Below are 24,984 nucleotides of genomic sequence, written 5' to 3' on the forward strand. Positions count from 1 at the left end.
GCCCGTTGGGAGCTTCCATATTTAATTGTTGGGTGAAAATAACATGTTCAAAACCACAAATATGTGAAGCGTGGTTATTAGTGGCCCAGTATGGGTCCTTTATGTATCATAAGTCAATGCTTAGGGAAGGCACTGTAGGAAATGAATTATTATTATTATTTTTTTTTTTTAGGATTGCCAATCCCAAGGCAAATCAAGAATTTTGAGTTTTTAAGGGCTTTGAAGAGGCTGGTAACAAAATATGTGGACAAGAAGCTCTTTAAGGTCTATCCAACATAAAATAATATAACTCAATGGATGATACAGAAACTACCACTTAGTACAGTGAAATTCCAACTGGTAGAGGGTTAGGAGGTGTGCGTGAAGGGGGTATATGGGGAGGCACTGGGGAGAGAGAGGGAACCTTTCTCACTTCTCAGGATGAGACGTGCGTTTGTGCCAGCGTCCAGGCTGGGCGTGAAGGTGGTGGGAGGACAAGGTCCTGGCCGAGCAGTCCCCACTGAGCAAGTTCCCCAAAGTGGCCACCTTTTCAAACTTGGTTGCATCGCTGATAAAAATACGTCCCAGGAAAATGTCCACTATGCCATCGACATTACAGTGGAGACTGAGGCAGAGAGAGAAGGAGGTTGCGTGGGTGTGGCCCCGTCCTGGTCCTTCAGTGTAAGGGGTCAGGACTCAGGGAGCAGCCCGCCCCAGGCTGGGTCCTTCCCGCTCGGCACCCAAGGCCCACCTCTCTCTCTCCCACCCAGGCTGCCGGGACCATGTCCTCCAGGTGCCCCCTAACCCTCCACCAGCGGGGCCGGAACCAGGTGCCCCCGGGGCGTGGACAACAGGTGTCCCGAGGGAGCGGCCCGTGGGTGTGATGAGCTCCACTGGCTCCTCCTGGGCGGGGGGTCCCAGGCGCCGGGTGCTGTGCAGGGGGCGGGAGGGTCTGCGAGTGCAGCCGGCGAGGGGCCCGGCCGCCAGTCGGTTCCGCGGGCCCGGCAGGAAGGGCGGCCCCTGGGGACCAGGCACCGAGGGGCGGAGGGAGGGGCGCACGGGTCGGAGCTCTGGTCCCAGAGTCGCGGCCCCCGCCCCCGCGCCCCAGAGGCCCCGCCCCCCGCGGCCAGTCCCCGCCCCGCGCCCCCAGTAGCCCCGCCCCCCGCGCGGGCTTCGGCTTTTTCCGCCGCTCGGCCCGCGCGCCCCGCCGCCTCGGCCATTTCCGTCGCGCGCTGGCCGCCATTTTGTCGCCGCTCGTGTGTGTCTGCTGGTGCGCGGCTCGGTCCCCGGGAGCGAGGCTTTGTCCGGTTCGGCAATGGACGGGTAGGTGACGGGCCGGACCGGGCCGGGGGCCGGGAGGGGGTCGCCCGGCGGCCCGGCGGGTCCCTTCCAGAGCCACCGGCTGCCCCTCGCGGGCCGGCCGCCGTCCCCGCCGCCCCCTCGCACACACCCCCCCGCCGCCGGGCCGCTTGGGGGGACCGGGCGCGACGGGCCGGCACCGGGACCGGCGGCGGCGGCTCCGGGGTGGGGGGGGACAGCGCCGGGCGCGGGCGAGGCGCCGCTGGGCCTGGGCGGCCCTGTCCCCGGAGCCACCGCGGCCGGGACCCGGCCGGGGACCGCGCGGGGGCCGGCGAGGCCCGGGTCCGGGGAGGCCCGAGTCCGTGTCCCGCGGTCTGGCCGTCCGCTCCGCCCGGCCCGATGCGGGGAGCGGGGGGCCGGGGGGCGGGAGCTCCGCGGCGGCGGGCGGGGCGGGGGAGGGGCGGCCGTGTCACCGCCTTTGTTGTCGCCCGGCCGGTGGGAGCGGGCGGGCGGCCGTTAGCGGGCCCGGGACACGCGGGGCGGGCGCCGGGCCCTGAGCGACCCCGGCCCCGTGGGGCGTGCGCGCCCGGCCCCGTCACGCGGGCTACGCGACCCCCGGCGCACCCCGCCGCGCGGGCGGCCCTCGGCCCCGGCGACCCGTTTGCGGGAGAACAAAACCGGCCCGAAAGCCCGAGCCGCCTCCCCTCCCCGCGCCCCTCCCCCCGCCCCGGGGACCAACCGGCGGCCGGGCGCCCGCGGCCGCGTGGGGGGCGGGGCGAGGACTCGGTCTCCCCGCCATGCCCGGCGCCCCAGGCGGCCGCGGGCGGGTGGCCCCGCGCGGGAGGAGCGCGCCTCCGGCCTGAAGTTTGAGGTGGTGCGGCCGGGGGGGGGGGGGGGGGGGGGCGGGGGGGGCGGGGGGGGTCCGGCCCGGAGGGTCTCGCCTGTGCAGTCACTTCCGGGCACAAGTGGACCAGGATCCGGAGGGACCCCCTCCCGTGCTGCGCGGGGCTGGGGGCCTGGAAAGTTCCTGCCGGCCTGACTCTGTTCTCTCCTTCTCTCTGCACAGGATCGTCACGGATGTCACGGTCGGCGTGAAGGTAGGGCTGCAGGGAGGACCGGGCGCGGGCGGGGACGTGAGCACGGCGGGGGGGGCACGCTCACCGAGCTTTGGGGGACCCCGGGGGGGGGGGACGGCGGGGGGGGCACGCTCACCGAGCTTTGGGGGACCCCGGGGGGGGGGGACGGCGGGGGGGCACGCTCACCGAGCTTTGGGGGACCCCGGGGGGGGGGACCGGGGGGGGCGGCGGGTGGGCATGCTCACCGAGCTTTGGGGGACCCGCTCGCCGCTGTCGGGGCTCGGGTTTGGGCGTGGGACCCTGTGGTTCCGCACCTACATAGACAACAACCAGACATTTAAAAGGAGGGGCACATGGGGTTCGCGAAATTAAAGATGCTTCCAGGCACGGCTTCTGGGGAAGAGGAAATGATACCCCACTTTTCGGAGGGGAAATTAGGGCTTTAAATGGCCGAGTAAGTGAGTTGACCCGAATCATCATTTTATTAATCTAAGATTTTTCTTGAACTCTTCTCCTGTCTTATGCAGGTAAGATAGTTTGCCAATAATCAGCCACATTTGAAATCGGTTACCCTGATCCTTAAAAAGGAAAGAAACTTGTTGACACGATTAGCTTGGAGCTTGAGTCAGAGGTCAGGGCTGCTGGCTGCCTGTGGGGGAAGGTGGCCTTGTGCGGAGGCGACTGCGCTTCCTCAGTCAGGTTTTGTCCAGGAAAAGTGCTCCTTCTTTAAACCCTGGTTCTGCTGGTGAGGCCTTTCATTTCTGTTTCATTCCTGCACATTTTAACATCACGATTAACGTCATTTTTTGTTTGCCAGCCTGTCTGCCCGTTAGGGCAGAGTCCTTGTCTGGTATCTATTTTCCAAGCCTGGCCTAGCACCTTCCAAGCCTAGATCAGCAGGTCCTCAGGTACAGTTTGGGGCAGAATTGGCTTTGTTACACGTTAACTGTAGCCAGAGACTTGCTGGGTGCAGGGACATTCCCCCTCAGGTGAACGAGTGCTCAGTGCAGTGATGCTGACTGCTCACAATATTTCTTAAAATTTTAAAAGTTTTGTCCATAACAGCGCGGTGTCCTCAGAACACTTCTGGAGACACCTTATGTTTTCCTGCTTATTTCCTGTCTCCTGCCTTATAGTGAACTCCTTTCCATGTTTTAATGTTTAGGCTTTTTAAGTTCAGGTGGTGTACATTGGGGGTGAAGTAATGAGCTTTTTTTGCAGGAAAGGCGTATTATTTGGCAATGATATTTCCTAAGTTGAGATAGAGGAGGCTTTAAAATGGAGAACAGCTCAGGAGTGCAAGTTGTAGATCCTATAGCTACCATCGAAACTGGAAGTGAATTTTGTAAGAGAATAAATGATACAACTCTGAATTGTCCAATACTCATGGACAGGAGAGAGAGAACTAGATAAGACCCAGAGTGAGAAGGCAGGGAGAAGTGAGGCTGGGAAGAGAAGAGGATGTCCAGATAAGGTTTATTGGTTACACCAGTTTTCTATTTTTGTAGTAGTTTGAGGGAAAAATATTAGAAAGTGATATAAAAATAATTGCTAACGTTTCCCCCCCCCCCCCATTGCGAATATAAAAGTTTGAATAACGAAAGTTATGCTTTATATGATTTTCTAGCATAGTGGTTAAGAACTTTTGCTTTAGCATCAGACCTCTATACAAGTAATTAAACTTTCATTAATTTTTTACAAAACAAAAGTAATGTGCATGGTTAAAAAATGTTCAGTGTGCACAGTATTTCTCACTGATTTCCAATCCTATTTATGTTGAAATATTTCTGGTACATTTTTTCCTGCAATTATATAAAAGCCAAGGGACAGGAACGCCGGAATGACCAGAATGATCAGAACAACTGGTTACTATGACGTGTGCTGCGGCTGGCCAGCCAGCCCAATCCAAGGGTGGCCCTACCCTGGGCTGCCCCGCCCCCGATCGCTCCCTCCCCCTGATCAGGGGCAGGGCCTGCCAACCTCCTGCGTCCCCTCCGCCCCTTGGGATAGGCCCCCACCAGTGCAAGAATTCGTGCACCGGGCCTCTAGTTAGTTTATATATTACCGCACATGAGAACATCCTTGTTTACACAAATGGATTCATGTCTTGTGTGCTGGCCAACATCTTGCCTTGCCTTTAAATAGCTTTATTGAGATATTTGATATAAGCTACATATTTAAAGTATACGTGTTTTGACATATGTATGCACCTATGACACCATTACTATAATCAAGACAATGAACATACACCCCCCCCCCCAAAGTATCATTTTGTAATCCCTCCCATCTGTCTTTCTCTCCCCAAGCAACCACTGATCTGCGTTCTCTCACTATGATTTGTGTGCATTTTTTAGAATTTTAAATAAATGGGATTGTACAGTGTGTACCCTTTGTTGGTCTGGCTTATTCCACTCAGCATAATTATTTTCAGACTCACTCATGTTATGTATCAATAGTTGATTCCTTCATATTGCTTAGCAATATTGCATTGTATGGGTATACAGCAGTGTGTTTTATTCTTTCAACTCCTGTCAGTGTTTGGCATGCTTCCAGTTTGGGGCTGTTACAAAGCTGCTCTGAACATTCCTGTACAAGCCTTAGTGGGACATGTGCTTACATTTCTCTCGGGGAAATGCCTGTGGTGGGAACTGCTGGAACGTAGGCAGAGGCATAGCTAACTTTAGGAAACTGCAAACTATTTTCCAGAGCGGTCGTACCTTTTACATGCTACCAGCCGTGTCTGAGATGTCCAGGCATCCACAGCCTCCCCACTGCCCGCTATTGTCTGTCTGTTGGTGACAGACATTCTAGTGGTTGGGAAGATAATCTCCATCTCTCCGGCAGTTTGTAATTGGATCTGGAGACTGAAATTCTCTTTTTGTATTTTGTAAGTGGTGTGTTTTTCTATTAGAAGACGTGATATCTGATTTTTGTTTTTCATCCACACATGTGGGCGATATTATTCCCAGAAACATTTCCTGTAATAACTTTTTCTTCACCTTTTTTGTGCCCTGCATAGTCTGCTCAATAAACATCTGTTCATCAATATTCTTAGAGGATATCTACAAAGACTTGGCTTAAAGTTTACTTAAGGCTTATATAGTAGAAATACAATATTAAAATTTAACAGAAATTGGAATTGTTGATGGTGGGTGGGAATGTTTTTCAATGGAGGTTTTGTCAAGTTAAGAGCAGGCGATTTGAAATTGAACAGGCTAGAGCGTGGCCTCTATAACACTGAACAGATATCATCTGAGTTTTCGTTTTTACAGATTTCTAAATGGGCAAAGTAGGACCTACCCCAAAAGTTACTTTGAAGATTAGATAAAATAATCCATACAAGATTCAGCATGGAATGGCACTTAAGTGCTCAAATGATGAGGATGTTTGTTGTTATAGTTCTTTAATCTGTAAGTCTGATTTGGAAGGAGCACTTTAATGCAAGTCAGATATGGTCAATAGGAGAGCCTGGAGTCCAGGTTAAAAGTAGTTGGTGAGGCCCTGGTCAGGTTGCTCAGGTGGAGTGTTGTCCATGCACCAAAAGGCGCCAGGTGAGACTCCTGGTTGGGCACATACAGGAGGTATCTAGTTGATGTATCTCTCTCTCTACCTTCCTCTCTCTCTCAAATCAATTTTAAGCAAATGGTAAAAGCTCAGACCTTTAAACAATATAGTGGGTCAGATAGCACTAAAGAGAATTAGTGAACTAAAAAATAGAAATTACTCAGAATTTGGTACAGAGCACTAAAGAGATGAAAATAGAAAGGTTAAAAGATAGGAAAGGCAGATAAATTCTAACAAATATTTAGAGTTCCAGAAAGAGAAATTAAAGATTGCGGAGAAGCAAAATTTGAAAAAGCCAAAGACTGATAATATTCCAAAATTGATGAGTTACATGAATCCTTAGATTTAGGAGGCACAAGGAAATCGACACATCACAATAAAAAAGCAAAACACCAAAGACACTGAGAAGATCTGTAACGCAGCCTGAGAAAAATTAGATTCCCTAAGAAGGACAAAATGCTTCTTCAGCAACATGGGCATCCAAAAGATAGTGGAAATAATAGTGTCTTCAGAGTGTTGAGTGAAAATAACTATCCCCGTTATCACATAATCAGCTAAATTACCCTTAAGAGCAAAATAATGACCTTTTCAAAAATACTCCCCTTTCTCCTCACCCCCCGCACCCCCCGCCCCCCCAAAAAAAGACAATTGAGGACATTGATAACAGACCCACTGGAAATTCCAGAGGTTGTACTTCAGAAAGAAGACCGATGACTCCAGATGGAGGTCTGAGGTAGAAGGAGTGAGGCTAACCAAGAAGTCAATAAGCCTGAGGGTAAATTTAATTAATGTGTAAGAAAATAATAGCAACAATTGATTGGGAGTTTAAAAAATAGAAGTAAAAATACTAAATTATGACACCACAGAAAGCATGGCAGAGTTGTTTTGAGCTGTGTTGTCTGCTGGGGTAGCCACGACTGTGGTTATTGAGCACTCCACATGCCCAGTCTAGATTGATCTCTAATTACAAAGTACACACGGACTTGGGAGACTTAGTATTAAAAATGTAACGGCTGATTATTACATTTTGAAAATGAAGTGTTTTAATAAACACTGCCTGTATGATGATTCAAAATGTGTACACCTTTTGGGGGACACTCTAGTTTTATTTTACATGGTTAAACAATACATATGTGCTGTCATGCTGTGTCTTCTGTAATTTGCTCTTGTTCAGTAATTGTTTATTAACCTAAGTTTATATGTAGCTCTAATTCATTTTCCTTGTCGTAAGGTATTTGATTATATGATTACCTAGTTGACAAATACAAGATTGCTTCTTATTTTTTCCTGTTGCAAATTGCTGTTGTGAGCATTCTTGTGCATATTTTAGTACAGTATATGTCAAGACCAGAGTTTTCTAAAAGTAGAATTGCCGGATTGATTATAGGTTGTGTTTATTTTCAAGTTGATTGGATATTGGCAAGTTGCTTTCCTAAGTGGTTGTGCTAATTTATACTGCATTAGCAGTGCATGAGAATTCATGTTTCTACACATCCTCTCTGATAAATTGGCATTATTGGACTTTTTAATGGTGTGTGCATGTTGTATGTGTGTATGGTACCTTGTTTTATTTTGAATTCCCTGAGTATCAATGATATATTTTCTTAATTGGCCATTCATGTTTCTTCTCTGTTAAATGCCTGTTCATATTGTCTATTCATTTTCTTTTTAATGTCATTTTTTTTCTTACTGATTCCTAGGAATTTTTATATATTGTGGATATTAAAGTTTTGTTATACTTGCTATAGATAATCTTTAGCAATAAGTTTTTTAACTTTTAGAGTTCACTTTTTCTTTTTAAATTGATAAATAATTGATAATGATATGAGATATAATTGATAACGATTTGATATAAGTATATACATAAATGAATAGAAAAGTTCATTGTAAACATCTGTCCCCACACATAGCTATTAACTGTAGTCACCATGCTGTACACTACATCCTTAGAACTCATCTTAGTTTATTAAAATGTCTTTCTTGTGTTTATTTTGTTAAATAAATAAATCTATTTATCTCATAGCTGCAAGTTTGTGTCTTTTGACCACCTCACCCATTTTGCCCTTCCCTCCACACTCCACCTTTTGCCACCACCAGTCTGTTCTCTGTTGCTATGAGGTTTCTTTTTGTTTGTTTGTTTCTTCTTTTTTTAGTGTTTACATATAAGTGAGATCATACTATATATTTGTCTTCCTCTGACTTACTTTACTTAGCATACTGTTCTCAAAGCCCATGTATGTTGTTACAGCAGAATGACTTCTTTTTATGGCTGAGTAGTGTTTCATTGTGTGTGTCTATACCTCACATTTTCTTCATCCATTCACCTGTCAAAGGACGTGTGTAGGCTGTTTCCATATGTAGCTATTAATGCTGCAGTGAACGTGAGGTGCAGGATCTTTTTTGAGGAAGCATAGTCATTTCACTTCCTTCGGAGAGCTACCCAGAAATGGGATTGCTGGATCAAATAATTGTACTTAAAAATTATTTTTGAGCAACTACCACATTGTTTTTCATAGTGACTACACCAAATTACATTCCCTTGTACAAGGGTTCTCTTTGCATCCTCACCAACACTTGTTATTATTTTTTTCTTTTTGATAGGTCATTCTAACAGGTGATAGTTCATTATGGTTTTGATTGGCATTTCTGTAATGATCAGAGATGTTGAGCACCTTTCATGTACCTGTTGGCCATCGTGTGCCTTCTTTGTAAAATGTCTATTCAGTTCCTCTGTTTATTTCTGGACTCTCTTCTGTTCCAATGATTTATGTGTCTGTTTTTATGCTAAAGGCTCAGATGATGGTTAGCAATTTTTAGCAGTATTCTTAAATTAAGGTATGTGCATTGTATTTTTAGACAATGCTAGTGCACACTTAGTAGACTGTAGTATGGTATAAATATAACTTTCATTTGCACTAGGAAACCAAAAAATCTGTGTGACTCATTTTATTGCCACACTCCTTTATTGCGATGGTCTGGAACAGAACCCACAATGCCTCTGAGGGATGGATGCCTGTGTTATCACATTGGATCCCAAGCACTGTGATGTTGATGTCATCCTTATTATACAAATGAGAAAGCTAAAGCAGCATAGTTCAGTAGTTTACCAGTTACAGAGGAGGTGGAAGCTGGACTACAGAGCCCTTACTTTTTTTTATTTACCTAATGCCATACTTGTCATAAAAATAGTTATTAATCTATCACATCAACAGACTCTAAAAAAAGAAAAACCTCATGATTGGATCACTAGAAGGAGAAAAAGCATTTGACAGAGCCGAACACCCATTTATGATAAAAACTCACAGTAAACTAGGAGTAGAGGGGAGTTTCCTCAACTTGATAAAGGACATCAAAAAAGCTATAGCTAAGCTCATACTTAGAAACTCAAGTTTTGTCACTAAGATCATATACATGGCAAGGATGTACCTTCTCACCACTGGTTTTCAACATCCTGGAAGTCCTTGCCAATGCAATAAGGCAGTGGCCAGCAAACTGCGGCTCGCGAGCCACATGCGGCTCTTTGGCCCCTTGAGCGTGGCTCTTCCACAAAATACCACGTGCGGGCGCGCACGTACAGTGTGATTGAAACTTCATGGCCCATGCGCAGAAGTCGGTATTTTGTGGAAGAGCCACACTCAAGGGGCCAAAGAGCCGCATTTGGCTCGCGAGCCACAGTTTGCCGACCACTGCTGAATAAGGCAATAAAAAGCAGTAACCAGTATGCGTATTGAGAAGAAAGGTATAAAACTGTCATTCACAGATGACTTGAGAAACTATAGAAAATTCGAAATCTCCTCAAATTAATAAACAATTATTGCAAGGTTGCAGGATATAAAATTAATATGCAAAGGCCAATCGCTGTCCTGCATATCAACAATGAACAAGTTCAATTTGAAATTAAAAACAAAATACTGAAATACTTTTAAGGTATAAATCTAACAAGCTATACATAGAACTGCAGAACTGATGCATGAAACCAAAGAATCAAGTAAATGGATAGGTATTCCATGTTCATGGATAGGAAGACTCAGTATTGTTGAGATGTCAGTTCTTCTCAGCTTGATCTATACATTTCATAAAAATTCCAACCATTTATTTTGTGGATAACAAAGTGATTCTAAAGTTTATGTGGGGGCAAAAGGCCCAGAATAGCCAGCACCGTACTGAAGGAAAACACAGTTGGAGGACTGATGCTACCCAGCTTACTCTGAAGCTACAGGAATGGAGACAATGTGGTTTGGATTAAAGAGTAGACAATAGATCAAATGGGACAGAACGGAGAGCCCAGAATAGAGCCCCCATCAGTACCGTCCGCTTATCTCTTACAGTGGAGAGCAAAGACAGTCTCTTCAGCAAACGGTGCTGGAACAACGACATCACATGCAAAACAGTGCAAATACACACACACACGTTACACCCATCATAAGAATTGACTCAGAATGTATCTTAGACCTAAATGTAAAACACAATATTAGAAAACTCTTACAAGATAACATAGGAGAAAGTCTAGATGACCTTGGTTATGATGATGCCTTTTAGATACAACACCAAAGACACAATCCATGAAGAGATCATTGAAAAGTTGGATTTCGTTAAAATAAAAAAGTTCTGTTATGTGAAAGACAGTATCAAGAGAATTAGAAGATAAGTCAGACTCGGAGAGATCCAAAATATAAAAAAACAACAACTCTTAAACTCAATAAGAAAACAACCTGTTTTAAAAATGGGCCAAAGACCTTAACAGACACCTCAGCAAAGAAGACATACAGATGGCAAATAAGCATATGTAAAGATGTTCCTTATTATGTCATCAGGGAGTGCAAACTGTAAAGCAACAGTAAAGCAACAACGTGATACTGCTACACAACCTGTCAGAACAGCCAAATTGTGGAACACTGGCCACCGAAAATGCTGGTGAGATGGGGAGCAACCGGAATGCACATGCATCCCCAGAGGGAATGGAAGATGGTTCAGCCACTACAAAACAGTCTGGCAGTTCTTACAAAACTAAACAAACTTTTACCATGTGTCCATCAAAGGAGTTGAAAACTTACACATGAAATCTGCATATGGCTGCTTATAGCAGCTTTGTTCATAATTGCCAAAAACTTGAAGGAATCAAGAAGCCCCTCAGTAAGTGAATGGATAAATAAATAGGTGCATCCAGACAATGGAATATTTTTCAGCATTCAAATAAAATGAACTGCCAAGCCATCAAAAAGGTACGGGGAATCAGCGGTTCTCAACCTGTGGGTCGCGACCCCTTTGGCAGTCGAACACCCCTTTCACAGGGGTCGCCTAAGACCATCCTGCATATCAGATATTTACATTACGATTCATAACAGCAACATTACAGTTATGAAGTAGCAACGAAAATAATTTTATGGTTAGGTCACAACATGAGGAACTGTATTTAAAGGGCCAGAAGGTTGAGAACCACTGCCTTAAGTGCATATTACTAAGTGGAAGAAATCAATTTGAGAAGGCTACATAGTATATGATTCCAACCATATGACTTTCTGAGACAATAAAAAGGTCAGTGATTGCCAGGGGTTGGAGGTGGGATATATAAGCAGAGCCCAGGTTTTTATGGGAGCCCATTTGCTACGGACTTTGAGTAATTGTGATGTTTCAGTATAGGTTCATCTTCATAATAAACCTCTCTGGTAGGGGGTATTGTAATGGAGGAAGCTGTGCATGTGTGGAGTTAGGGGTTTTATGGGAAACCTGTTCCTTTCCATTTTATTGTAAACTTAAAACTTCTAAAAAAAAGAAAACTAGTGAACATTTAACATGGAGGTTGTTCAGTTTGCGCATGCGTCAGAAGCACTTGGAGGGCTCGCTGGAACTCCGGGTCCCACCTCAGTTTTCATTCAGTAGGTCCAGGGTGGACGCTAGAGCATGGATTGCTGACACGGTTCCAGGTCTAATTGTTGTCTAGGGGCCACACTTGGAGAGTCTAGATGACCTTGGTTATGATGATGCTTGAGGTGTCTGCTTGTGTTCATCATTTCCATCATATAAAACGGTGCCATGTTGACTCTTCCATACCTCGATGAGAAATGATAATGTGTAAATGGTGTTAACCAGGCTCAAGGTGATGTTTTCATTTTTGTTATGCTTTTATTTCTCTGAGCTTGTAAAGCAATTAGGGAGATGATTATTTCTTTACCATTTTGATATTTGTTATAATGCAACTTATTATGAGTTTGAACACAAATTAGCATAAAGTTTGTGGTTAATTTGTATTGTTTTGGATTTTCTGAAATGCTTTGATATGTCCTTCATACCTTTTTTTTTCATTTTGATAGTTGCATTGAACTTCTTTGTACTCGTGGTTTAAATCAGTTTCTGTTGATTTAGTGATTTGAAATAATAATACCCATGTATGTAAATATATACCTACTTAAAATGGGCAAAACAGTTGGTTTAGCTATTTTAATGCTAATCTATTCACATATTTTTTATAAATGCACATTTTTAAAATAGCTAAATCAACATGGCTTATTTGAACAACTGCATTTCTGAGAACATGTGAATTTATAACCTTTTCTCTAAAGCAAGCATGTCAAACTCAAAGGCTAACACAGGCCAAATAAACAAGGTTTAAGTTTATGTGGGCCGCAAAAAAAACAAAAGCTTCAATTTTTATAGAAACGTAGGTTTATTTTGATAGAGACATGCTGAATACAAATGGCTGAAATAAATGAGTCACCGTTAACATAAAATAATAGAACATTTTAATAAAAATTAATATTTTTTTCTTGAACATTAACTTAGCACACACTGAATAACTGCACAAATTAATAAGCATCATGCAAATAATCCTATTTTTCTTGTTCTCCAAAAGTGAAATATTTCCTGTTGCGCACACCACACAAGTCAGTCCAAGACTAATGGTGTGGCCATCGGCTGCTAAAATATTCGCTGCTGGTATCAGTGGGGAGAAATGGTGCGCCTGCGCGTAAAGCTCTTAAGGAAATGAAGGCAACACGATTATAGCCATCAGTCATTAGCGAACGTTGTAGTTCGTTATAATTATGTATAACAGGATGTTATAAAAATTAAGTTACAAAATTTTTATTAAAACGTTTCTCATATACCGTTACATTGGCTGGGCTGCAAAAATATTTGTTGTGGGTCACGAGTTTGACACGCTTGCTCTAAACGATTTGAAGACATGACTCAGTTTCTGCTTATATAGGCAGAAATAAATTTCTCATTCGGTGTTTTAGCTACTGAAATATATGCATAATTAATTTTAATAATGATGATGAGCTGTCCAACTCTACAGGATGAAGTTCTCATTTTCTAAAGACCTGAGTTGTTCTGGGTGAATAAAGTGCTGTGGGGTTGGAGGATTCATCGAGTATTTGTGAAAAAGTCCAGCTTGCTGTAGCAGTAGGTGGTTTTATAAAAAAATTGGCGTAGTTCTCCGAAGCTTTTGATTAGGGAACCAGACATTTTTCCTATTGTCTTTGGACTTGGGTGAGAGGGAGAAAAAGAAACTCTTGGCTTTGTGGGAAAGGGAGCAAGATCCTTACTTGAGTCAAGTTTTTATTTTAGGGACTGAAGTTTTTGATTGTTCCCCATAGTGTTAGCACCTGACACTTTGTTAGTGGCTATTTGAAGAGTTAAAGATACATGAAGAAATTTCAGATTAATATTTCTAAACTTAAAGATGTCTTATGTTGCTTTTTGTTTTTATAGAGAGGATCTGACGAACTACTCTCAGGTAGTGTTCTCAGTAGTCCAAACTCTAATATGAGCAGCATGGTGGTTACAGGTAAGTCTTAACTCTCTTTAACAGTCATTTTTGCCACTTTATAGAGCAGGATATTAAAACTAAAGTTTAGTCTGTTTTTATCAGAATAGACTTTTTAAATGCTTTCTGTTGACATTTTAGAGGACATTTTATTAGGGTATATATGTGTTAAGTGAGGAAATCTGAAGATGGTGACTTCTGAGGGCAGGTAACTGATTGCTTTTTTAAATCACAAAAATATTATATATTTTTTGTTCATGTTACAAGTTTCCTAATTCTCACCCTTTCTATACTTCTGTTTTTAGCTTTTGTGTTTTGTGTGTCATAAAGTATTTTTAATTCTCTAGTTCATAAAGCCCAAACTATAGATAAAACCCAAAATTTCAACTACATAGTTGTATTTATTCTATGCTTTCAACTTTTTTTCTTTGCTGTAACAATATTTTAATTCTTTGAATTGATGTTTGTTATGTTATCTACTTGGAAATTTAAAATAATTTATTTACTTTTATAGTTAGGATTTAAAAAATTGTATATGTCTGAAACAACACTGTGGGCTTTTGTCTGTAAACAAATGTAGACTAATTTTTAGACCTTAGTTTTATGGCTGAGACCAAAATTTTAATCTGATGATGATGATGATTGATTTAGTTTGCCTTATAACCCTACATTTTAACATTTTTTACTGAAGACCAAAGTTCCGTTTTTCTAAAACTTTCCTGAATTGTTTGAGGAATTAAATGTGTTGGCAGTAAAAGGATTGTGAAAGACTGGACACATATTGATTTCCTTCAGGTAGTGGTTGCTTGTAATATACAGGTAGGCCTGATTTTATTGCACTTCACAGATGTTACCATTTTTACAAATTGAAGGCAAGACCCTACACCAGCAAAAGCAATTGTGAGTCACCTATGCGATTCTTGCCTTAACTGCGATTATCTCTGAGGTTGGCCTGTACCTCAGTGCACACAAACACATTCCTGACCATTTAGTTAAGTAAAAATTACAGTTAAGTATTTACCTAATATAGTCCTAGTGTTGTGAAGCTGAATTTGTCCACACAAAAAACCTTTTCTGTTTATATGGTACTAGAGGCCCGGTGCACGAAATTCGTGCACTCGGGGATGGGGGGAGTCCTCTCAGCCTGGATTGAGAGAGGGCACAGGCCAGACTGACGATCGGGGCGGGGAGGGATGCGGGAGGTTGGCCAGTGGGGAGGGACCGCAGGAGGGCTCCAGGGTGTGTCCAGCCTGTCTCACTCAGTCCTGATCAGCCAGACCACAGCAGCAAGCTAACCTACTGGTCAGAGCATCTGCCCCCTGGTGGTCAGTGCACATCATAGCGAGTGGTTGAGTGTCCTTAGTATATCATTAGCATATTATGCTTTGAATAGCCAGCCAGATGACCGGACACTTAGCATATTAGACTTTTATTATAGGATAAGTTTTCAAATATACATAGGATATTCACCATGATAGGCCATAAATGTTGACAGAAAGTAATTCTCAATAAATTTCAAATATTTGAAAGCTCATATAGTACCTGATTATAGGGGAATTTAATAGAAATTAAAAACGTTAAGAAATCTAGGAAGTTACCAAATATTTATAAATTTACACAATTCTAAGAACACATGAATCAAACAAGTTATAAAGGCATATTTGACTGAATGAAAATGAAAACATAATGTACCAAAATTTGTTGGATGCAGCCCAAGAAGTGCACAGGGCGAAAAAACAGGTCTGTACCTCTTAATAGATACCTGTCTACCTGTATTAGAAAAGAACCATATTAGGGGGAAAAAAAGGTTTACAGTTTTTTTTCAAGAAATGGAAGAGAGCATAAATTGCCAATATTGGGAATGAACGTGAAGATGTTACTACAGATCCCACACAGTGTAGAAGGAACAGATTATAAACACTGGTAATGCCAATAAACAAGTTAGATGAGACAAATTCCGTTGAAGTCTAATTTACCAAAACTGACATAACCTGCCATTTCATAATAGGTATAGTTCAGTGGTCGGCAAACTGCAGCTTGGCAAACTGCGGCTTGGCAAACTGTGGCTTGCGAGCCACATGCGGCTCTTTGGCCCCTTGAGTGTGGCTCTTCCACACAATACCAGCTCTTCCACAAAATACCGATTTCTGTGCATGGGCCATGAAGTTTCAATCGCACCGTATGTGCGCACCTGCACGTGGTATTTTGTGGAAGAGCCACACTCAAGGGGCCAAAGAGCCGCATGTGGCTGCGAGCCGCAGCTTGCCGACCACGGGTATAGATTAATTCTGTATCATAACTGAATTTTTAATCTTTCCACGGAAGCATAGGTGGCTTCACTGTTGAATTTTATGAACTTCAAAGTAAGAAATAATCATCTTAAATATACTTCTTTAGAAAATAGAGGAGGGGATACCCCCTAATTAACTTTATGAAGCTACTGTAACTGACAATACCTAACAGATGGGAATCAAGACTTCATACTAATGCAACAATGTGAGTGAATATTAGTAAACATTATAGGAAGCAAAAGGAGCCAGACAGAAAAGAGTACATATTGTGTGATTCCTTTTCTATAAAGGCAAAGAACATAATTGATTTTTAGTAAAGAAACCTAAACAATAGTTGCCTATGGGTAGTGGGGATAACAGAAAGGGAGAACGGGGGATTTTCTGTGGTGATGGATGTGTTCTATATCAATTAACAAAGTTGTAAAACAAATTCAAAATGTATTGGAAATAGACTACCTCTGGGAACCGTAAGCTACTCATAGCTTTGTCTTGCTGGAATGTAAAGTAGGCGAAGGGCTAGATACAGGATCTGATCTGTCGTAAAGTACTAAGGAGCTTGGACTTGACCCGATTTACATTTCAGAAAAGATTTTTGTTCCATTTGCTATTTTGTAGGTAGGGGTAGAGGGGCTGACTGCTATACTATACATAGGGAAGACACTTAAAAACTACACTACTCTAGAGATGTTAGGGTCTCAGAATATGGAGGAAACTGTATAAAGAAATCAGAACATCTGAGTTATTGGGAAGTACACTGGTTTGGGAGAGATACATATTAATGTTAGAATCACTGGGTCAGTGGGTGATAGAGCCCCATTAACAAAGGGATGAAGTGGAAAAGGAAATTGGTTTTTGGTTGAAAAGAAAGAATCTGTTACTGTACTCCTTTTTTAAATTATGCCAAGGAATGATCCTTAATCACTTTCTAAAGCAGCGGTTGCCGACCACTGGTGGTCCGTGAGGTCCCAGGGGTTGGCGACCGCTGCTGTAAAGAATGAGCCCATCTCTCGTGATGGAGTGAATCCCTTAAAGCCTTGTTTAACATGAGAAAATTACATGCACATTTTCCCTGGAGTTAAGGAAAACTAACTTCCTTTACCTTTATGCACAGAGAACATCGAGCTTTAAGGTTTTTTTTTTTCTAACGTAGAAAGATGAGCGTCTGTGTATGTTCTAACAGGCCCAAATTTGAAAACTGTTGCTTTTAAGAACTTAAAGAAACCTTTAAATGCTAGTGATTATGCTCGCCTGGAAAAATACACCATTGTTCAGCTGTCTCAACAGCACTTCCACAGACAGGATTATAGGGAGCCTTCTATGGTTAGCAGATGCAGAGCAGGTTTTCATTCTTACATTTCAGCTTGAACAGGATGTTTCTCCTGACTCACGTTACTATAGATTCTGTTTCCAACGTGTCTATCTCAACAGCCTTTCTCTGTCCAGAAGCTTTTCTACTGATTTCTTTACGTCGGAAAATAATTTTAGAAGTGAGAAAAGTTAATGTTAACTCATTTTGTAACAAATTAGTTTTTTCAGAAATAAAGGCAAAACATTTCAAAATACAGCTAGCTCCAGCTAGTCCTGGAATTGGATTTTATTGAGAGACATTTGTAACTATTTGGTTGTTAGGCAGAGGCTTGACAATTGTCAAATTGCTCTCTCTTGAGTCATTTCTTCAGGCTGTGCAAGTGGAATATTCCTTTCAGTTGGGGAGACGTATTTCTGCCAGTGCTGCATGTTGTTATTTCATAATAGCAGGCTTTATTACCGTTAAAAGTGTGACGTTTGGCCTTATTCTGAAACTGAAATCATCTCAAATTCTAGTACATGTTACTCAGAACTCTGAGATTTTTATTTTAATTTTTATATGCAGACAATTTTGATGTCATTTCTTTTTATAATGCTTAAAGTGTCCAGTACATGGTGTCACAGTTTGAATGTTTGTGGGGGGTTCTAGGCAACATGTCCTCTTCCAAACCTGCCTTCCTCTAACTTAGCCTTCTGTGTTTTCCACCTCGTGCATTAGGCACTAGGACAGCTAGGCTATGCAACTACTTGGAAATGCAAGTGACAGCAGATTTTATAGTAAACCTAGTAAAATGTGTACTGGCTGTTGGAGTTAACGAAAGAGCTAGCAGGATAACGGAAGTACCGTCTGTCTGTTACATATCTTCGCTTCTGGTTAACTCTTTAGGATTTCTGTTTTCCCATACAGGAATGTAGAGCATTCATTTTTCTTAGCTCAGTGATAAGGTAGTCAAGTCCATGAATGATGTATAGTATATAGATGTTGACAGCGATAAGATACTGAGGGAGATGAGGTGGTAATAATAAGTTAGCAGAGGCTCATGGGAGGTAAGCACCATGTGGACTGACTACATAATTATTTTTACAGCATTGCTTTCTTTGATCCCCCTGTGGAATGTGATATTTCCCAAATTGAACAATTTATAATTTTCAGGTGAAATTATATTTTTCCTAATATTTGCCAACTCAAATTTTTACATTTTAAAAAATTTCTGTTAGTCTGTAATATAATTAAATTGCAAGATAATTATGTTCTTTAGCCATTGGACGATCTGTTTATGAGCTTACATTATCACTATTTTTTACATATACTGTTTAGAAACATTTACCTAGTAGCAATCTTAATTAATTGGTAGATAGGATTCTCTTTGTTTCTTTGAAACCCAGTTTTTGAATTTTTAGGAATTATTCCAGTATACTCCGCTGTGTTTTTAGGTTCTTTTATAAACATTGCTTTGTATTTTTTAATGCAGATAAGGAAAATTAATATGAAGACTATTGTCTAATGTCTTTCAGCCAATGGTAATGACAGTAAAAAGTTTAAAGGAGAAGATAAAATGGATGGGGCTCCTTCTCGTGTTCTTCATATTCGAAAACTGCCTGGTGAGGTGACAGAAACCGAGGTCATTGCTCTGGGCTTACCTTTTGGGAAGGTGACCAACATCCTTATGCTGAAAGGGAAAAACCAGGTACGCCTTTCAGAGCCTACAGCTGGCCGCCCAGCCAGTCCGCAGGTGTGCGCCAGCCTTTCTCCTGATCGAGGGAGGGCAGAGGGCAGAGGGCAGAGGGCGGAGCAGAAGCGGGGCTCTTCCTGGTGGTGGTGCTCAGGGAACTCACGCCTGGGGCGAAAGGAGCACCTGGCGTGCGTGCACTCTGAGACAGATTGAGCACTCGTTACAGTGAGATTGTGGAAACACAGATGGAGGACTTTCTTGTATCTCTGCCCTTTGTAATGTTGGCAGTAAGGGCACTAGTCGCATCTTGGCTTTAAGCTTATTCCCTGGGAATACCTACCTGATAGCATTAGAAGAAAATAGTCATTAATCCTAGATACTCACTGAGTAGACGTGCCCGTTGCAGTAGGGTCCAGGTATATTAAAAATCATTTTGTTTTAAAATTCTAATACCATTTAGAAGCACTTATGAAATTTAACATTCCCTTAAATATTAACGCTACTACTAATAAGCTGACATTTAATTTTTAACTTTCTTTTGTCTCTTAAATCATACTGCTTTAAAAATGACTTTGATGCCGAAACTGGTTTGGCTCAGTGGATGGAGCGTCGGCCTGCGGACTGGGGGGTCCCAGGTTCAATTCCGGTCAAGGGCATGTGCCTGGGTTGCGGGCACATCCCCAGTAGGAGATGTGCAGGAGGCAGCTGATCGATGTTTATCTCTCATCGATGTTTCTGACTCTCTATCTCTCTCCCTTCCTCTCTGTAAAAAATCAATAAAATATATATTTTAAAAAAAATGACTTTGAGATCTCTTTTATTCTCTAGGTTAGGAGTGGTAAAATTCTGATGCTAGAAAAAACTTAGCTTTATTTTTCTCTAGTTTTTATTTCATTTCATTTTATATTTTTTGTTTGTCCTCACTTGAGGATATTTTTCCACTGATTTTTAGGGAGAGTGGAAGAGAAAGGGAAAGACAGACAGAAACATTGATGTGAGAGAGAGACATCTATTAGTTGCCTCCTGCACACACCCTGACCAGGGCCCGGGCTGGGGAGGAGTCTGCAACCAAGATACATGCACTTGACTGGAATCGAACTCGGAACCCTTTGGTCCGCAGGCCGATGCTCTATCCACTGAGCCAAACCGGTTAGGGCTTCTCTAGCGTTTATTGGGGAAGTAAGTACATTTGTGAAGTTTCGGAAATCAGGTGGAAGACGGAAGTACCGTGTATACAGAGTTTTGTGTGCCTAACCTTCAGGAGAGGATTTCCACTTCTGCTTATGAGAGCAGCTAAAGTCACTGGAAAGGTTATATTCTAGTTACTGATTTTCTTATTAGCTGAATAGATTAGACAGATATTAAAGCTTATTTGAATTTAATTCATAGCATGAAATATTTTTGCATTTAAATGTTTAGGCATTTTTGGAACTAGCGACAGAGGAAGCTGCTGTTACCATGGTGAATTACTATTCTGCTGTGACCCCTCACCTTCGCAACCAGCCCATTTACATCCAGTACTCGAACCACAAGGAACTGAAAACAGACAACACCCTGAACCAAGTGAGTGTGTGTAGGCACATGAATGAAATGGCCGACAGCATAGTAGGAATCGCATATTAACAGAAAATACAGTTTTTAACCATTCTGAAGCTGTTTCCGTGGGCATCATTATTTTTTTTAATGACATTTTCTTGCAGTATGTTCTTAAATATTATTTTTATTTACAAAAAAAAGTATGTTGATCTCTTCATATTTTAAATTAGTACTGTGTAAATTAAATAGTATTTTTTCAATGTTTTTAAGGACCTGGTCAAAATATTCTTTTTCTTGTTACAAGTTAAAATTTTATATAGAAACTGTTTATGCGGTAGGACTGCTAGCTATTTACACAACTCTACTGCTTGGATTTTATCAGTTAAATGCCTTTGGTTGTTTGACTTTTTATAATTTGTATTTCAGTTAGTCTCTTTAGCTAACACATTTATAGGTTCACTTAATCAGCATGTTAAAGCTATACATAATCCTTGGTTATGTAGTATTTCAGTGAAATGGACATTTCTCTCCCTCAGCTTTATTGAGATGTAATTGACATATAACAACGTGATTTGATACATGTATATATTGTGCAGTGATTACCACCATAGTGTAGCTAACATCTCAAGGAAAAAAAAGGAACACTCTACAAATTTGTATGTCATCTTTGCAAAGCGGCCATGCTAATCTCTGTTCTGATTTTAGTTTATGTACCTCCAAAGCTAGCACTGACTCTTGTCTATTCTCTTAATGTTTTCTTTTGTGTTCTCCTTTTCCTCATCACTGTTCCCTTCTATATTCCTACTCATCTGCCAGTACAGCTTTTTAAACGGTGAAGCAATGTAGAGTATTTCATTGTTACATTTAACAATTATTTCCTTAATAATGATTTTTTGACCCCAGATAAGGTAGAAAGAAATTCTCTTATCAGTGAATCTGTCATAGTAATAATAGGAATAGCATAATAGTTGTAGTAAAGGTAGTCATTTTGGAGCATTTAACATATGATTTAGTTGACAGATTTCCAAAAAATACTGTACTTCAATTCTGTATGTATATATATTTTTTCACATTTTAAAATCTCAGAAATCAAGATGTTTGTTACAGTATTCAGTGTCATGGTTTATTAGCAATGTCTTATTAGTCAAACATAAAATAATAGTGTATTAAATACCATAACATCATATGGGAAATGTCTTTCATATTTTATCTTGAAGTGTTCCTGAAAATCTAATGGTTTTAAACTAAAGTGCACAACAGTTTTCTAAAAACTTTGATGTCAGATGTTACACTAGTATGAAAAAAGACTTAAATTGTATTGTGAATATTCTTATTTTAAGATTGTATTAGAATAAGACTATGGGAAATCTTTTGGATAGTAGAGTAATCCTTTTTGAGGTCTGCCATTTGCCTTTTTGTAGAGTGAATACTGTTAGATTGAAATGTTATTGTTCTCTAACACTTCCATCTTAATGTTCTTTGGGAGTAAACTACATTGCCTATCTTGGCTTGTTCAGCATTGGTCCCAATGCTAGATGATTATTTTGAAGTAAATGCTAGACTATTTGAATTAACACAATGCCTGGCGCAAAAGGCTCATTTGAGTGTTAAATTTTATTTATATGTATTTTAGAAAAGAAATGAGCTGATAGTGTAACATGTAGCAAAATGTTAGTGAAAATACTGCGTGTGCTTGCAAAGTCCTGGTCTTGGCCTTGCAGCGTGCCCAAGCTGTTCTCCAGGCCGTGACGGCCGTGCAGACGGCAAACACGCCTCTCAGCGGCACCGCCGTGAGCGAGAGCGCCGTGACCCCCGCCCAGAGCCCGGTGCTCAGAATCATCATCGACAACATGTACTACCCCGTGACCCTGGACGTGCTTCACCAGGTACGTGTGTCTGAATTCGCATGTCAGCCAATAGATTGGAGAAGTCGTAATATAGTAGATAATGTTTTCCTTTTGATGTTTTCCCAGATATTTACTAAGTTTGGTGCTGTATTGAAGATAATCACATTTACAAAAAATAACCAGTTTCAAGCTCTCCTCCAATATGGCGATCCAGTAAATGCTCAACAAGCAAAACTAGTAAGTGTAGAACTGTTTTGAGATGTGATCTTTTTCCTAGGCAGATGCACACTTGCACGTTTAGCCCTGTTAGTGCTGATGCAGCTCAGCTGCGCCGTGCGTGCAGCGTTACAGGTGGCGCAGACTGCGTCTGTGGGGTGGTGATGGGTCCCACGTCTGCGGTGTTCTCTGCTGCATTCGTAGAACTGGCACTGATGTGGGTTCTGGGACTTGCTCCGCCTGTCACCGCTTCCCCACACCTGGTGCGCCACAGCTGTCGTCCGCCTCAGCCATCCGTGTGCATCCCAGTGTATACAGGGTTGGTTCTAACCTTGCTCATTTAGTTGCTGTGCTTCCATGCTTGTTAAACACTAGAGGTCACATAAAATTAACAGGCAAGGAACCAGGGTTGGGAAGAGACTCCGATAATTTTTCAGGTGAGAAGGAGATGAAAGCCTCTCTCTCGAGCACGAATCCATGTAGCAGGCAGTGCACCTTCCGGTTTGGGGGAGAGAGCGCAGTGTTCTGTGAGCCATCTTTGGGTTGGGAGCCCTGTATGCTGGGTTTGGTTGGTTGGGGGTTTTTGAACACTGCCAGTAAATGCAGAATTTTGCTGTCTAAGAGAATAACGACTCAGAAAAAGAGATGACTGGTGGAGGGGGTGAGGCAGGTCGGGGTAGGGCACTGCGGCCATCGCCCAAGTCTCTGCTGAGGCTGCTGTGCTGCAGGCCAGTCTTGAATCAAAACCGTGCGTTCCCGTGGGGAGCCGCAGGAGCAGAGGCACGCTCTCCTCGCCTTGACACTGACATGACGCTGGCCGACAGCTCAGGATAGGTGCCTGCCCTCTCAGATGTGGTTAGAATCCGTGTGGGTGCGCACGCACGTGTGGGTAGTCCCTTTAAGTGGGTTTTCACCAGTATTGTATTGAAATGGGTCAACATGTTGAATTATTTTTTAGGTTGGTTTAAGCTTGGTAAATATATTCACATAAACTCAATCTTGTATATGAAGGGAAGAGGCGTCCTTTTCAGAGTGGGAGTCGTTGAGTGAATGACAAACGTTGTGTACTTAAGTAGCCATCGAGCTGTCCGTAACAGGACACTCCTGGCTATTCCTACGTCTGCTTCACCCATTTCCTTAGTCAACCACATGGCAATCAAATAGTCAGACTGAGGGAATTAAAGGAGGGAGAGCAGGCCTCCAGCTGTGCAGCCCGCACTCCTCCGCACGCCCTTGGGCATGCCTCGCGGGATTTGCTGCGTCCACAGGCTGTTCTGATGCAGGTTGCGCACCTCAAGGAAGGGAACGTGTTTTGCCCATTTCATGGGACTTGCCAGATGCATCACAGTGACAGTTACTTGGATTGAGCCCTTCAATGTGGCATCAGCAGAAGTGACCTCATTAAACCAAAGCACTGCCGCCCGCAGCAAGTGTGGGTGTCACACGGGCATCGTGGCTGCAGGCCGCCGTTGGGGCACTGCTTTGGCAGGACTGTTTGTGACCCTTGTTAATTTTTGCAGATTTTTAAAATTAGAAGTATTCGTACATGTGCCGAACTGGTTGTATTTTAGATTTAAGCAGCACCTTCTCTTTCAAGAAGATCGTACTTGTGAAAACTAGTTCCTGTTCAGCTGGGATAGCGAGGAAAGAAGGAAGATGCTTGATCCCTTCCTGGTCGCTCTCACGTGCAGGCTGTCAGTGTGTTGTTGTCAGTCTGACATTTTGCTGATTGTCACTCCTTAACATTGCTCATGTGCTTTATTCACTCTTACAGGCCCTAGATGGTCAGAACATTTATAACGCTTGCTGTACTCTAAGGATTGATTTTTCCAAACTTGTGAATTTGAATGTAAAATACAACAATGACAAAAGTAGGGATTATACTCGACCTGACCTCCCGTCTGGGGATGGACAGCCTGCCCTGGACCCAGCTATTGCCGCAGCGTTTGCCAAGGAGACATCCCTCTTAGGTATGATTTCCATTGTCCATACCATTGCCCCCGTTTGCCAATGGCTTTGAAAGTGCCTGTTGAACTCCAGTAAGTACAGTGAGTCGTCCCCCCCGCCCCCCGTTAAGAATTTAATAAATTGTGTTACATTTTACTTTTCTTGGGCGAGAAGCCATATGAATACCTTAGTGTTCTTCATAAGATATATCAAAATTATGTCGGGTGTCTTTCACACCCTCACCTCTCCCCAAATAAAAGGAGACAAGCTCTAATGGAGAAATACTGTTGAATTCTTCATAAAACTTTACACTTTAAAGTTGATGTCATGCTGTCTAGAATTAAGTCTAGGTCCAGGCCCCTTGTGCATGTTTTGGGGGGTAGTCTGATTGTTTTCATTAGCATGGCATAGAAACAGTGAGATGTTAGCAGACAAAATATGGAATGGGAGAAGGACGTATTATATACTCTCGCTTTAAAAAAA

At 42.6% G+C, this 24,984-nt stretch overlaps 1 protein-coding gene and 1 pseudogene across 4 annotated transcripts in view; one reads left to right on the plus strand and one right to left on the minus strand.

Annotated features, from left to right (window-relative positions):
- Positions 1 to 1,221: 1,221 nt before the first annotated feature.
- The window catches only part of PTBP2 (polypyrimidine tract binding protein 2), a 36,456-nt gene continuing 12,693 nt past the window's right edge, over positions 1,222 to 24,984 (plus strand). For all 4 annotated transcript variants that reach the window (XM_070396910.1, XM_070396911.1, XM_070396912.1 and 1 more), the window contains exons 1-8: positions 1,222 to 1,302; positions 2,345 to 2,375; positions 13,629 to 13,704; positions 18,798 to 18,970; positions 20,375 to 20,518; positions 22,213 to 22,377; positions 22,465 to 22,575; positions 24,329 to 24,524. In XM_070396910.1, coding sequence (XP_070253011.1) covers positions 1,295 to 1,302; positions 2,345 to 2,375; positions 13,629 to 13,704; positions 18,798 to 18,970; positions 20,375 to 20,518; positions 22,213 to 22,377; positions 22,465 to 22,575; positions 24,329 to 24,524 — 904 coding nt within the window. In that variant the 5' untranslated portion in view covers positions 1,222 to 1,294. The remainder of the gene's footprint in view (positions 1,303 to 2,344; positions 2,376 to 13,628; positions 13,705 to 18,797; positions 18,971 to 20,374; positions 20,519 to 22,212; positions 22,378 to 22,464; positions 22,576 to 24,328; positions 24,525 to 24,984) is intronic.
- Positions 21,122 to 21,220, minus strand: LOC138996470 (U6 spliceosomal RNA; annotated as a pseudogene).

This window comes from Myotis yumanensis, unplaced genomic scaffold (assembly GCF_028538775.1).
Source record: "Myotis yumanensis isolate MYYU_CA2020_CCGP unplaced genomic scaffold, mMyoYum1.0.hap1 SCAF_17, whole genome shotgun sequence".
Lineage (NCBI taxonomy): Eukaryota > Metazoa > Chordata > Mammalia > Chiroptera > Vespertilionidae > Myotis > Myotis yumanensis.